The 14365-nt window shown below is 52.5% G+C and overlaps 1 protein-coding gene across 1 annotated transcript in view; it reads right to left on the reverse strand.

Moving 5' to 3' along the window:
• FADS2 (fatty acid desaturase 2) overlaps nucleotides 1-7102 on the reverse strand; it is a 29492-nt gene extending 22390 nt beyond the window's left edge. The window contains exon 1 of the mRNA XM_025446192.3: nucleotides 6839-7102. Coding sequence (XP_025301977.1) covers nucleotides 6839-7045 — 207 coding nt within the window. The 5' untranslated portion in view covers nucleotides 7046-7102. The remainder of the gene's footprint in view (nucleotides 1-6838) is intronic.
• Between the last annotated feature and the right edge of the window lie 7263 nt (nucleotides 7103-14365).

A 14365-nucleotide genomic window follows, 5' to 3' on the forward strand; every position in this document is an offset into this window, starting at 1 on the left:
GTGTTGGGAGGGGGTATTCAGATTTTTAAAAAATGAAAAAGATAAAACAAAAAGATTATAAAAACAGTAATGCTTGGGGCACCTGAGTGACCCAGTCAGTTAAGTAGCTGCCTGCCTTCGGCTCGGGTCACGATCTCAGGGTCCTGGCATTGGACTCCCTGCTCAGCGGGGAGCCTGCTTCTCCCTCTCCCTCTGCCCATCACCCCCTACTTGTGCTCTCTCTCTGTCAAATAAATAAATAAAATCTTTTTTTTTAAATGGCAATGCTTGATTTGAAAGGTTCCTTTTTGGAGGGGGGGTGGGGAAGATCCAGCTGTTACATAAGACACTTCTGGAGTTGAATGAGAAAACTGGAATATGGACTGGATATCTGGCCACGTTGAAGAGTTACTATTTATTTTCTTAATCGCAACAAAGGTATTGTGATTATGTTAAAGAATGTCCCTATTGTTAGGAGCAAGCGATGAAGAATTTAGGGATGAGGTGGAATTGTTGACACTTATTTTCATATGATTTGGCTAAAGAGAATCTCATACAAAAAAAAGTTAGATATATGCACAGAGGCAGAATGCAAACATGGCAAAATGTGAAGATTAGTGAATCTTGGTTGAGGAAATGCAGGTGTTCACTTCCTCTTTCAACAGTTCTGCATGCTTAGAAATTTGCAAAGTGTTTTTAAAGGAAAGAAGAACCGGGAAAGTACCCACAACTCATAAGCATGTTTTCAGCTGCCACCAAAGTATCTCAGGACAGCGACTGCCAGGCCTCTCCTGATTCCTTACTGTATCCCTGGCATCAAGTCTTTTTGTTCGGTCTTTATTTGAGTCTAGAACAGACTTACAAAGCAACATTTTGTGCAGTTTAAAAAAAAATGTCTGTGCCTGCCCCCTACTTGAACAGAAAGACGGTAGCAGAGGATCAAATCAAGTCTCTTTTCAGAGAAGAGATGCGAGGCTCTTCTAGGGCCCTGGGCAGGTGGTAGGGACACCTGGGGGCCAGTGCTGACCAGCTCTGCCACTCTGGGCCACAGGCTCTGACCCTGGCCTCAGCGTCCTCTGCAAAGCGAAGTCCCTCCCAGCACCAAGTTTGAAGGCCCTGGGGAGAGGCCTGCCAGGAGCTTCCACGTCAGGGCCTGGGTGTCAGCGGTGCAGCGCCTTCCAAAGTCAGAGCCTACAGAAGCTCTTTCATTGGTCGTCCTCACATCAGACCACAGCTTTCGAGAAATGGTGGGAAGTCTTGGGCAAGGCAGTTTCCTGAGGGCCAAATGCTGTGTCTGATAACTAAGCCACCACTCTCCCAGTGAGAAGATAAAATTCAAGTCTGCAAGTGACTTTTTTTCTCACCCAGCACCTACCGCCCCCGCCCTGCATCCCCCTCCCCCTCCATCCACCAGGTTCCGGTCAGGCCCTCAAGCCCTTGCCTGGGCCGGGGAACTTGGTGGAGTAGACTCCCATCCTGACCCAGGCCATTCCTTGGCCATTTCCAGATGGCTCTCAGGTGGCTTCTAACCTCCATGAGTCCAGGGGGAGGGAAGGGCCACATGACAGGGAGGGAGACAGGAGCCTTGTTTCTGTCACCTCCCAGAAGCCTGAGTGCCCTACAGGACAGATGAAGACACCAGAGTGCAAGAAGCACACATCCTCTGCTCCAAGTGACAGAGCCAGGATCAGATGTAAGTTCACCTGACTCGGGGGCTGCTTCCCCTACCTGCCACGGTCCACAGGCCTCACGCCTCCTACCAGTTTAGAAAGCCGAGTGCTGTTAGATCATCTTATTGTCCGTGGTACATCGGACAGCTTTCTGTGCAGGCCAGGTGAGGAGCACCAGTGAACCACCAAGCTCGTGCCCACGCCGGGGCCTTGGCATGGCTCTTCCTTCTGCCTGGGAGCCCTGCTCCCAGTAGGGTCCCATGCCTGGCTTTTCCCATTCTCCAGTCCCATGTTCTCTCTTGGACATTGACCTGTTTTGCCTTCTTCCTGACAGTTACCGAATTCACAGGTTATATTACATACTCACTTCCTTATTGTCATTCTCCACAAGAATGTGAGCTCCCACAGGGAAGGGCCACAGCTGTCTCATTCGCTGCAACCCCAGGGCTGACAACAATGCTGGAGAGGTGCTCACAAGTGCATGTGAGGGCCCAGGATGCCATAGCCATGCCCCCTCTCATCCCAGGAAACTTACCCATCCTGCAATCGTGTTCAGACGCTTCTTGCACCGTTTAGTGCAACCCAGCTTATGCTTCTAAGGCCCCAGAACTCTTTGTCTTCTCCAGCACCCATGCTGGTGTTTGTCAAGTTGCCACAAGCTGAGACAGGGAGGCTAGCCACTGAGCCATGGGCTTTGTGTACATAAGCCACTCATCTTTACCAAACTCTTAGGCAGGTCTTATTTTAGAGACAAGGAAGGAGACTGAGGGAGGCGAAGCTGCTAGGCCACAGTCACCTTCCAGGTGCCTACATCTAGAGTTTTCCAATGCTAAGACACAGGCCTCAATCAAAACAAGCTTCCTCCCCGCCAGGAGTCAAGCACCTTTTGTGCCTTCCTCTTCAAAATGTCATGGATGGACCTCACATATCCACAGAAGGTTCCCAGTAACTTCGGTTATAGAAGTGTCTGGCTGGCGCTAGGTAGGTCACCAGGCAGGGCAAGACAGGGCCAATCCAAACATTGACTTTGGAACAAGAGTTGGAACCAGGGTCTATCCTCGTTTGACAGGGAGAGAGGCCAAAGGTTTATCAGGAAGGTCTGAGACAAGGGTAAAGAGAAAGAAGTAGCAACAGCTTGGGAGCAGACTGGAACTGTCCTCAGGAGGCCAGGTGTATGGGCTGTGGGAGAAAGGGCCAAAGATTCCAAAATGGAAGACACGTATGCTGCATTTCCTGTTTCTGCCACCATCCAGCATCAATGCCAGACAACTTCTGCATGAAGACACCTTCCCCGGTCCGTGCCCACTCAGGGTAGAGCTGGCAACTCCTCCTACCACACCGAGGGGTAGATGCCATGATTTGTTTCTGGCTGTGCCCACCTTCTCTGCAGAACAAAGCTGGTCTCCAGTCCAGCTTTTATACATCTGGGCACTTAGCCTGGGACCTGGGAAGTACAGGAGGAGCAAACAAAGGGCATTCCACATTGCAGGTAGTGGTCCTGGGAACCAGGACTCTGCAGAACAAGGGGTTAAGGAGGAAGAAGCAGACAAGGTATCCTGAGTTCTCAGCTAGAGACAGGGTCACCGACTTCCTTTCTATTGCAGAGCCCCTGGACCACGCCCCATCCCCGGGAAAGAAGCAATGGAGGCTGTGGGCGGGGTTCGGGGACCAGGGTGCCCTTGGGTGAGAGAGGGCACGTTGGCTGATGATGGCTGGCACACATAGCGTCCCAGGGGAGGGAAGGGCTCCACAGCACAGGGAGTAGATGCCAACAGAGGCAAGCTGACAAACTTGTCGTTCTCACAAATGATGAGGGATGAGGGATGGGAAGATGCTGGGCTGGGTCCTTCCCTGAGGCTGCAGCCAGTGGGGCTGGGACTGTCCTGTCCACATCTAGCTCAGGAGGTACAGCTCCCCTCCAGGCACAGAGGACAGGTGTCCTGCAGTCGATGCCTTTTCCTATGGTAAATATGGGGTCACTGAACTTTCTCTTCTTCACCTGCTATTTCCTATTTACTGAACTCCCTGCTCTGTGTGCTGGGAACATGCACACACATGCACACACATGATAAGGGACACCCAATAATGATCCATCACACCTGTAGTGCGTCCTGAAGTTTAAAGAGTGAACTCAGGACACCTGGGTGGCTCAGGGGTTGAGCATCTACCTTCTGCTCAGGTCGTGCTCCTGGGATCAAGTCCCACATCAGGCTCCCCACAGGGAGCTTGCTTCTCGCTCTGCCTTTGTCTCTGCCTCTCACGAATGAATGAATGAATGAATGAATGAATGAATGAATAGAATAGAATAAAACTTTTTTTAAAATAGTGAACTCATGCATAGCCCATTTGAGCCACAGTCCATTTGAACCACAGCCCATTTGAGCCTGGCAACAACAGATCTGTGAAAGCAAAATTCATGGTAATGCCTCGCCTAGGAATTCATAAAGCTGATGCAAACCTAGGTCCTCTGCCTCTGAATACCATGACCCTCTGGCCCTGTCTAAAGGAGGTCAGAGGGGTTCCTGGGTGGCTCAGTTGTTTCAGTGTCTGCCTTCAGCTCAAGTCATGATCCTGGGGTCCCACAGTCAATGGATGATCAATGATAGAGTCTGCATCAGATTCTCTGCTCTGTGGGGAGTCTGCTCCTCCCTCTCCCTCAGTCCCTCCCTCTGCTTGTGCTCTCTCACTCTCTCTCTTTCTCGGTCTCTCTTTGTCAAAGAAATAAATAAAATTTTTAAAGATGTGGCTTAACGCGGATAGGGCAGGAAAAGCTGGAGACAAAGGCAGGTGTGGTGCCCAGAAGGAGAGGACCCAGCACCATGCCTCAGCTTAAGAGGGAGGGAAGCAAACCCACCAGATGCGGTTACTGTCTGAACTGTTCATCTTACAGCTGACTGCCCAGGGGGCCCAGTTCAGAACCGTGGAGAGACTGAATAAATGTGTGATAAATCACAGCTGAAGATAAAAACCACAAGTAGGGAAAGTTCTGCGGTGGTGGGCCTTGGTCTTGAAGAGCAGGCATCCTTGGGACTCCCAGGGTTCCTTTTGCCCTCAGCAAGGCAAAAGGCAGAAAGTACTGGAGGGCCAGAGGTAGAATGGGAAGTCAGGGGAGGGAGGCAGGGGGAAAAGGTGCGTGGGCTCTGTAATGGGGCAGGGAGGACTCCGTAATGGTAGATCCTGGGCTTAGGGCTGGGCACTGCCACTTGAGCAAAGTTTTGAAACCTAAGAGCAATGAGAGATACCTCCATGGCTTTTCTGAGGGCCAACTGCACTAGCATGCCTGAATGTGCTCTGTGAGTTGCAAATTTAGCACCTGTATTCTTATAGACAAGGCCAAGTTCTAACTTCTGCAGAAGTACCAAAGGATAACTGCCCTTGGCTAGGTCACTCTTCTGCGGAAGAGGTGGTCCTAAGTTCTGCGGCCTTTTCTTCAGAAACAGGAAAATCCCTTATGGAGGCCCTGAATTGTCCCAAGAAAAGCTTCCTTGACTTTCAGCCTCATAAGAAGGATATTACTGCAATGTGATCGGCTCAAAACCTGTGATCGGTGCATGCACTGAGTGTTCCAGGGCATCTGAACTCTGTCTATGGACTAGTCCCTCCCCAACTTGCATGACCCAAATACTCTGTCTCTCCCCAAGCTCCAGAGAAGAAGTCAGTGCTCTGAGGACCAACGCTACCTGCTGCTCAACAACCTAAGGCCAAGGGTCTCTTGCTAGACTACTCCAGCCTCCGCAAGTCTGCATCCCACACACCCTGTGCTGCCCATGGTGCCACCCTGGTGGGGACCTGGTCCAGACAGCGAAGAGAGGAGAATCCAGTTGCCCACTCCATGTTACTGTACTATATCCCCAGTTAGCACATACAATGCCCTATAAACCTCATCTTAGGAGGTAGTAAGCTTTGGAAATAAAGGTTATGTAATGCGTTGCTCCAACACATAAAGCTGGCATAGATTTAAACTTTTTTCCTTGTTTACATAATCCTCATCTTCTTACTTGCTGGACAAGAAGCAATCTTTCCAGTGCTCACTTACAGCTTATGAAGTGCTTTGCCGCACAATACATCTTTATCCACATAAGAAAAACACATTTCATGGTGAGAAGACCTCAACCAGGAGTCAGGTATTTTGAGAACTGCCCTTACCCAGCTTCCTATGGACAACTGTGGGAAGGGCCCCGTCACATAACAGATGGGCTGGGAAACCTTATGCCCACTAAGTTATGGTTGGCAGTCCAGCCCCCAGGGCTGAGCAGCGTTCACAAGCAGGTAAAACCAGATGAGCCCCAGAGTGGTAGGCACCATCTATGGTTGGCCACCTTCGGGATCTTGCATGTTGCCTGGATCCTGCTCCCCAAAGCTGTAAGCCATTTACAGTCTAGATTATAGCTGCCTGGTCTGGCCTGCCTGGGTACGCCTGGTCCAAAGAGACTTAGAAGAAGCAGGGAGATGAAAAGTTCTACTGACTCACAGGGGCTCATACAGCTAGAAGAGCAAAAGCCGCAGAGCATGCAAACGATCCAGGGGCCACGATCTGGGTGTCGGCCCACCGCCTCTCCCCTGTTCACCCTGCCCAAGTGGCTTCCAGGTCACTACCACCGAGGGGCCCCTTTCTTCCCTTTTAGACCCTCTTAGGCTCCCTCTCTCCCATTCGAGTCCTTTGGGCTCCAGCAGCGCCTTAAAACAATGCAAGGATTTCAGACTGGGGGGTCGGGAGGTGCCAAAGGGACACAGCCAAACCTTTAGTGTGGGTGAGACAGGGCAGCTCTGACTCGGCGGGAGGCCCCACCATCCCGATAGGTTTAGGAGTGCAAGATGAGGGAAGGGCATTCCTGGCAAGATCTGGAAACAGAGGACCATTGAGTACTGGAGGAGTCCGGGAGTAACCCCGGCCCAGCTGGACCTGCTGCCAAGCCAGCCTGATGCTGCTAAACCCGCGCTGCTCCCGGCTCCTCTGGACCCGGCCTTGGCAAACAAACCCTCCTGCCGATCCCCCAGCCCCGGCGCCCAGGAGCCTGCCCGCCAGTGGGTCGTGGCGGTCCTGGAGCGCGGGCGCAGGGGCTCCCGGGCGGTGCCCCCGGGGCAGCCATGGCGGCCTCCGGGACCAGGGGCAGCGCGCGAGCTCCCCCCCGTCCCGCCCCGTCCCTCCTTCCAGCCCGGGGCCCCCGCTCGGCGCCGCGCAGCCTCACCGTGGCGTCTTCCCCCGCGTAGTGCCCGATGACCCGGTGGCCCCCCGGGTGCCGGCTGGACCATTTGGTGATGTTGTAGACCTTGCGGTCGATGACGAGCCACTTGTCGGTGCGCAGGTTGTGCTTCTGGATCTCCTCCCAGCAGAAGGTCTGCAGGGGCGCCTCGCGCTCGGCGGCCCCCTCGCCCTGGTTGCCCCCCTTCCCCATGCTGCGGCGACCGCGGTGCCCGCGCGCTCTGGCCCCCTCGCCCGCCGCCCGAGTGTGCGGCCCGGGCCTCCCGGCCTGCGGCTTTTGTCTCCTCCTCCTCCTCCTCCCCCCCCCCCCCCGCGCGCCCCCTCCCCCTCCCCTCCCCTCCCCTCCCCTCCCCCAGCCCCGCCGCCCGCCGCCCGCCGCCCGCCGCCCGCGCGCAGGACCCTCCCCGCCTTCCCTCGCGCCCGGCCCGGCCCCGCGCGCCCCCGGCGGCCCCTCTCCTCCGCCCGCCCCCGGCCCCGGCCCCGGCCCCGGCCCCGGCCCCCGCCCGCGGCTCCGCGGCCGCCCGCGTTCCCACCGTGATCAGCAGAGCGTCTGCACCAATCCGGGCGCGTCGCCCCGCCTGCCATTGGCCCAGGAGGATCTTTCGAAGGCCAGCGGGCTGCCGCGGCGCTCCCCGGCTCCCCGGCTCCCCCGCCCGCGCGCCCTCGCTCAGTCCCGCCGCCTCCCCGCCCCCACCCGCCCCGGCCGCGGGCGCCCAGGCCCCCAGCCCCGCGCCCCGGGGTGTCCCCGACTGTCCGCGCTCCCCACGTCCGCGCCGTCCTCAGCCTCCCCGAGCACCCCGCGGCCCGGACCCGCCCAGGGCCAAGACGCCCGTGGTCAGACTCTCGGGAAGGAGGGAAGGACCCGGGGCCGCAGCGGGCGGGGGAGCGCAGGGGGCGCGCGCTGGCCCCACCGGGAAGCGCACAGGCCGGGCGGCGAGCGAGCACCCCGAGCCCCCGGCAGGAGCGCCCCGCGGGCTCCAGGAAGGAGAAGATGGAGGAGGCAGAAGGGAGGCGGGAGACGCAGGCCCCCGGAGCCCGGAGGACGCAGACTGCTTAGGATCGGCGCCCTGAGCCCTGGCTCCCGAGGTGGCCCGGGGATGAACGGGACCAAGTGGGGGGCGAGGACAGCCTTGGGAACCGGGAGGCCCTAAGCGGCCCTCATGCTGCAATGGGATGACTTCTAGGTCCCGGGTCGCTGGCACACTCCCCTCGTGAGCTTCTCAGCCAACCCTGTGAGGTGACCGCGGAGCAGGCCTAGCTCCATCTTGAATCCAGTTTGCCTTGAACGCTGCTCCCTCCCCTGCTGCTCCACCGGAGACCTGTTTGCACGCTGCAAGCCCGCTGGGGAACCCGCTGGGGAACTAGCCGACCTTTAGGTTTTTAGGTTTTCATAGGAACACTGAATTAAGACAGGACACATGGCACAAAATAAACTAATCGGCGTATTCTTGCAGATCACCCCATAAGCACGTGATAAGCTTATATGATTCTGTTTAAGGCTTCCTAGGGAGCTCGAACCGGACGCATGTTCACTGAAGACCCCTGATGGATTTGCTCAAGCCCCTGTGGCACCTCAGCCAGTTTCTGTTTCCTGTTTCCCTCCCGCTTTCAAAGCCCCTCTTTGTGCCCATAGGAAGATGGTTTCTTGGGACATCAGTCCATCATCTTTTTTTGTTAGATGGCTTTCTGGAATAAAGTTGCTTTCATTGCTGCAACACCTGTGTCTTAACTTACTGGCCTGTGTTTGGTGGCAAACAAGACCCACGTTGTTATATCAAACTACAACGTGGAGACACGGAAGTTTAAGAAAGATGAAATAGGCAGGTGCTTGCCGCCAGCAGCTAGCACTGCCAGGCAGTCTCCAGACATCACCCTGCCTCTCCCCTAATGAGGTCAGTGGAAAGGATTCATTGTAGAAACTTGGCCGGGGAGCAACCTGATGCCGGGGCGGGTAGGAAGATCATGCTAGCCAACTGGTGGGGGGCAGGGCAGTGGAGGCCCCACAGGGTCCCCTTCATGCCATGGCCACAGTGGTCGGCCTCCCCCATGTCATGCTGGTATCAGTCCCGAGCAGGCTTCATTCATGTCTCAAACTTTGACAGGAGGAGAAACAAGGCCTCTCTCTGGCTTTAAAGAGTAGCAATAGGCATCTGAACCAAAGCCCTTGCTCACAGGATGAGAAAGGATGAAGCAAGCTCCCCAGGAGGATACACTGATTTTTATGCGTGTTAAAGGTATACTGAAACAGTACGCAAAACTGATTTTTTTTTTCGGAAGGGGGATTATCACAAATACATAAATTAATGAAAAAATTCAAAAGGCCAGGAGCTCAGGAGAAGTGATAGTCTCAAAGGGGGAACCAGGACTCTGTCATGGAGGAGTCCCGTGGGCTCAGAACAGCACCAGAAGGCACCAAGGTGTAAAAGGTAGAGAGTGCAGCTGAGGATGGGCACATAGTGGAAACCCACCAGGGTGTGGGGTGCCCAACAGGTCCCAGCTTACTGCCACCCAGAGTAGTCTCAGAAAGACAGTTGCTGAAGATGTGAATGAGTGTGTGAAGAATGCAAAAGAACAGAGAGGAATGGCTCCAGGGACAGTTCTGGTAAGACCTGCCACAGCCAGGGTTCAAATGGGGAAAGCCTCGAGAGCTTTGCCAAGGATGGAGGACTTTATTCTGGAGGAGGCGAGGAGATTCTTAAAGTGGGAGTGTTGGCTATGACCAGATCCACAAGAGACCTTGGGAGGGATCCAGGGCTGGGACTGGATGTGGAACGCAGGGGGTACCCTGCAGCGCTCCGGGAAGAGAATGGAGAAGGGCTGAAGTGGGAGGGAACTTTAGAAGGCTGGAGCCCACGGCAGCAGACACTGCCTTGCCCCCATCTGCCCTGCTCCTGCTCCATTATTTATTGTTGTCACTACTCAGAGGGGCTGATAAGACTGTTCTCTTAGAGAAAACCCCAAGGCAGCCAGATGACCCCAGAGTTGCTTAGGAAAAGGGGTGATCTCAGAGAGGGTTGAGGTTCCCATGGTTTCCCCCTGGCCCACAGAATCCCTCCTCCCAAGAACAGCAGCTTCCTGGGGATCTTGCCAGGACCTCACAAGTGTGATCACTGCACTTTATCAGGAACAAAAGAAAAGAGCCGGGTGGCATGGTGCCCAGGTCCTCCCAGCCAGCCAAGCGAGTGAAAGGCTGGGCAGAGTGGGGGAGTGCTGTTGGAGCCAGGGTCTGAGAGCTGGAGCCCGTGCAGCCAGGCCCCACAGAATGGCTGAGGGGGCCTTTGGGTCTGTGCTCACAGAGGGGGTCTCTCAGGTATGCTGGTGGATGGGGCAAGGTCACACGAGTGAAGAGACAGGTTAATCAGAGGGAGGGTGAATGTGGAAAACACCTTTGGGAAACAGCAGGGGTTTGGGGTAGGGAATGGGGGGGGGACACAGTTCTGACTCAGAGCCCCATCAGAGGCAGAGGGCCAGTAGCTGAAGCAGCATGCTCCTCCTGGCTCCTTCTGGCTCTTCCTTTCATTGGTTGATAAAGATGGCCAAGACACCACTAATCTGTAAGAGACTGTCACTGGTGACTTTCTGTCAAGCCATGGCTCCTGGCTTTCACCGTTCATGCGTTGTCAGGTTTTGTGAATGAACAGTCAACCGTCTCTGGGTCTCCTTCCTGTCTCCCATTCATTCCTCTGATCGTTACCAGCTTCTCCAATTTTAATAATGGTGGTAACGATCCCTCGTGTTGACCTATTGCATTAGGGTATCCAAAGGACTCTCAGAGGGTAGACAAAAGCTTTTGGCACAATGCCCAGGACAAAGGAGGCATCAAAGTGGCTCTTGTCCTTCCTCCTCTGGATCTCATTTCTCACAGCAAGGCTGAGAATAGGTACTCTTACTCTGTCTTTGCAGATGTGAACATGAACACTCAGTGTAATGACAGGTCTGGCCCCTCAATCAGCAGATAGTAGACTGAGTCCTAGAATGCAAACCCTAGATTCCATCAAATCTTCTAGAATCCTCTCCAAAAGGTCATCAGCAAATCTGACTGCCTTTCTCAGACCTCTCAGAGACTTCTGGCAGGCTGACATCCTTTCCTCTTGCCATGTGATCCTCTCTTGGTTCCTTGGCAATCCACGATCCCAATTCTACCACTGAACCACCCCCTTTGTGGTCTCCATTTGCTTGTCTTCCTCCTCCTTCCCTCTAAGTGTTCTTGGCTCTTGGCTCACCCAGTATTTCCTTCTTCAGGGGCCACATTTGGGATGTGACCGCCTCAGAGATGACTCTGGATCTCAAATCTACATCCACTTCCTACACAGGCAAAGCTGGATGTCCCACTAGCACTGCAGACTCAACATAACCTCCCAGAGTCAAGAATTAGGTCTCAGCAGATGTGTCCTTTGGACCTAGCCAGGTCTCACCTTCACTGTTTTTGATGCAAAGAATGAATTTGATGCTTCCCTTCCAGAAGACAGCCCTTCCTTTTAACTTCCTCATTTCTATTAATGACACCACTTTGCTTCCTGTCACTTGGGTTCAGAATCTCAGAATGCCTTTTACTCCTCTTCTCTTGCCTCTGACCTTTGTAAAGAATAGTCGTTCTGCTCAACAGATTCTACCTCTCCCAGTAGTTCCCATATGCCCCTTTTATTCCGTTGCCACTGCCACTGTTAGGGCAGAGGGTGTCTGACACTCAGCCATCGTTGCACACACTATGGCAGTGTCATTTTGCTGAGTAGGACTCCTGCCCATGGGTTCTCGCTGCCTAGGGAGTTAAGCAGGGGTGAGGTAAGGAAGGAATGCATGTAAATACTAATAATGTTCCCTGAAGGCATTGGCTTTACTGCAGCTCCAACCAAATGGCTAAAGAAGTATAGGAGAGAAAGGAGGATGGGGTAAGTGGGTGATGGGCATTAAGGAGGGTATGTGATGTCACGAGCACTGGGTGTTATGTAAGACTGATGAGTTACTGACTTCTACCTCTGAAATCAATAAGACATTATATGTTGATTAATTGAATTTAAATAAAAAATTTTTTTAAAGTGTAGGAGAGGATGCTAGGAGAATGTTACCTTATTTTTGTACAAAATCATAGTGGGAATGCTCCGCATAGTTCTGATCATGAAGCCAACCGATGACTAAGGAGATGGATGTTCTAAGTGCAAAAGGACGCTCCCCTGTTAGTCTGCAGATTGAACGAAGTGAGAAAGGATAAACTGGGGGAAATCAGACTTGTTCACTAAGTCCTAGAATACCAGAAGAAGAGGTGCCTCCTTGAGATCTGAGAAGAGCTAACACAATGATGCATCTCACAAGAAGGCTTACTTTATATAGTTGGAAACCAGGGTAAGAACGAACGGGTAGGTAATGCCTGCTGTGGAATGCTTGAGTAACCCAGGCTGGGTGCAGTGTGTCTACTCTGTGATTCTCACCACAGATAAGATCATCGTGCACTTTTATGGTGTGTCTCTCTTTGTCCCTGTCAGGGAAGGAGAGTAGCCTGATGGACCATGAGCCAGATCCTGGAGACTCCAGGTATTAGAAGGGCCTGGATTCAGGGCACCCAGCCAGCTCAGTAGGTGGAGCGTAAGACTCTTGATCTTGGGGTCATGAGTTCAAGCTCCATGTTGGGCATAAAGATGAGTTTAGGAAAAAAAAAAAAAGAGGGAGGCTTGGATTCTAGTCCAAGCTCTGGCCCCTACTGGCTATGTGACCTTCCTTGACCAAGTTACTATTTCTCTGAGCCTCAGTCTCCTCATCTGTCAAATGAAAGTAATACCTACCTCACTGGATGATAAGATGAAAATCAGGCAAATATAATAAAAACTAAAAACACTTGACGGTTTATGAAGTGACATGCCTGATATAAGGAATTTATTCTTATTATTTTATCAAAAGTGGCAGGTTTTTGGTATCACTGTCCATATCTGTTTCTCTGGCTACCAATACTGATAATTAACATTTCTTGAGCATTTGCTATGCACTAAGCACTATGTTAAATCCCTTAAATCCTTATCTATTTTAATTCTCATAACAATCCTGCAAGTACCACCCAAGACATGCAGGCTCAGAGAGGTTAAGTAACTTGCCCAAGGTCCCACAGCTTATAAGCAGAGATGGAATTTGTCTGATTTTGTGGCTCTTGCTCTTTGCACGAAAGTGCACTACCTTGATGAGAGTAGTGTCCAAATGGTAAAACACAAAACCATTGATTCCTTCATGCAACAGCTATTTTTTGAGTGCCCCCTCCTGCTGGGCTCAGAGTAAGCAAGCAAATAGTGTCAGCGAGCCAAACAGTCCTCCTCCAGGAGGAAAAGTGGCACCTGAGACCTTAGGTTCTGCTTTCAAGTTAGTAAGTTCAAGTGCATTTGTTCATTTTGTAACCTCATAGTCTTTAGAGCTACAAGGACCTCATTATACCCACAAAATGGCTAAGGCCTAGAAAGGATGAGGGCTTGGCCAAGGCCACGTAGCAAATTAGTGGCTGAACAAGGACTGGAAATTCAGATTTTCTAGGGCACCTGGGTGGCTTAGTGGTTGAGTGTCTGCCTTTGGCTCAGGTGGTGATCCCGGAGTCTTGGGACCAAGTTTCCCATCAGGCTCCCTGCAGGGAGCCTGTATCCCTCTGCCTATGTCTCTGCCTCTCTCTGTGTCTCTCATGAATAAATAAACAAAATCTTAAAAAAAGAAAAATGAAATTCAGGTTTTCTAACTCAACAGTCAGTGTCTTTCATGTATGATCTTGTTGTCAGCACTACCCATGACAAATTCGTACAGTGAGACGTGATATGCCGCCACAAATCATGCACACACATTTGAGCATGATGCTCATGGAATCCAGGAGCTCCAAAGTGTCCGAGCCTGGACCCTAAGGGTTCCTCCTGCCCTTTGCTGCATCTGGTCTCTATCCCCTCACCCTGCAGAGACCCAGGGTTGGAGGTGCCAATGTGCTTGGTGCTAGGGCTTGTGGAGCCTCAGCAGACTAGCGCCCAGGCCCCATCCCCAGCTTCCAGCTCGCCCCACAGCTGGCTCTTACTGCCGGTTCACAAACATGAGGTGACTTCAAAGAGGGAACACTCAGAGAGTGGGTGTGACCTTACTGTCCCTATTTTATGGTTGAAGAAATCGATCATCAGTGAAGTTTAGTAACTGGCAAAACTAGGATTTGATTTTTAGGTCTAATTCCAAAGTACAAACTCTTTCCAAACTAGTATCACTTCACGCAACTCATTTAACTGCCGTTGTGACAGTTGCTCAATATAATGGATAGAAAAGTACTTCGAAATTGTTTTAAATAGCGGTTAAATAATGCAGGTGCACATCTATATATAGGTATAACATTTACATACATCTATGTAACGTTGGAGCTGGAGGCAACTTAGCATCTAAGCTAGTCATGTGATGTCACCATGGGTGGTTGCAGAGCCCTGGGACAGGAGCTTTTGTCTTTGGGTTTCTATTTCAGGGCTCTTGTACCAGGGGCTGTCAGGAGTCAATAGAGCTGGGCAGAAACGTTGTC

Source organism: Canis lupus, chromosome 18, assembly GCF_003254725.2.
Source record: "Canis lupus dingo isolate Sandy chromosome 18, ASM325472v2, whole genome shotgun sequence".
NCBI lineage: Eukaryota > Metazoa > Chordata > Mammalia > Carnivora > Canidae > Canis > Canis lupus.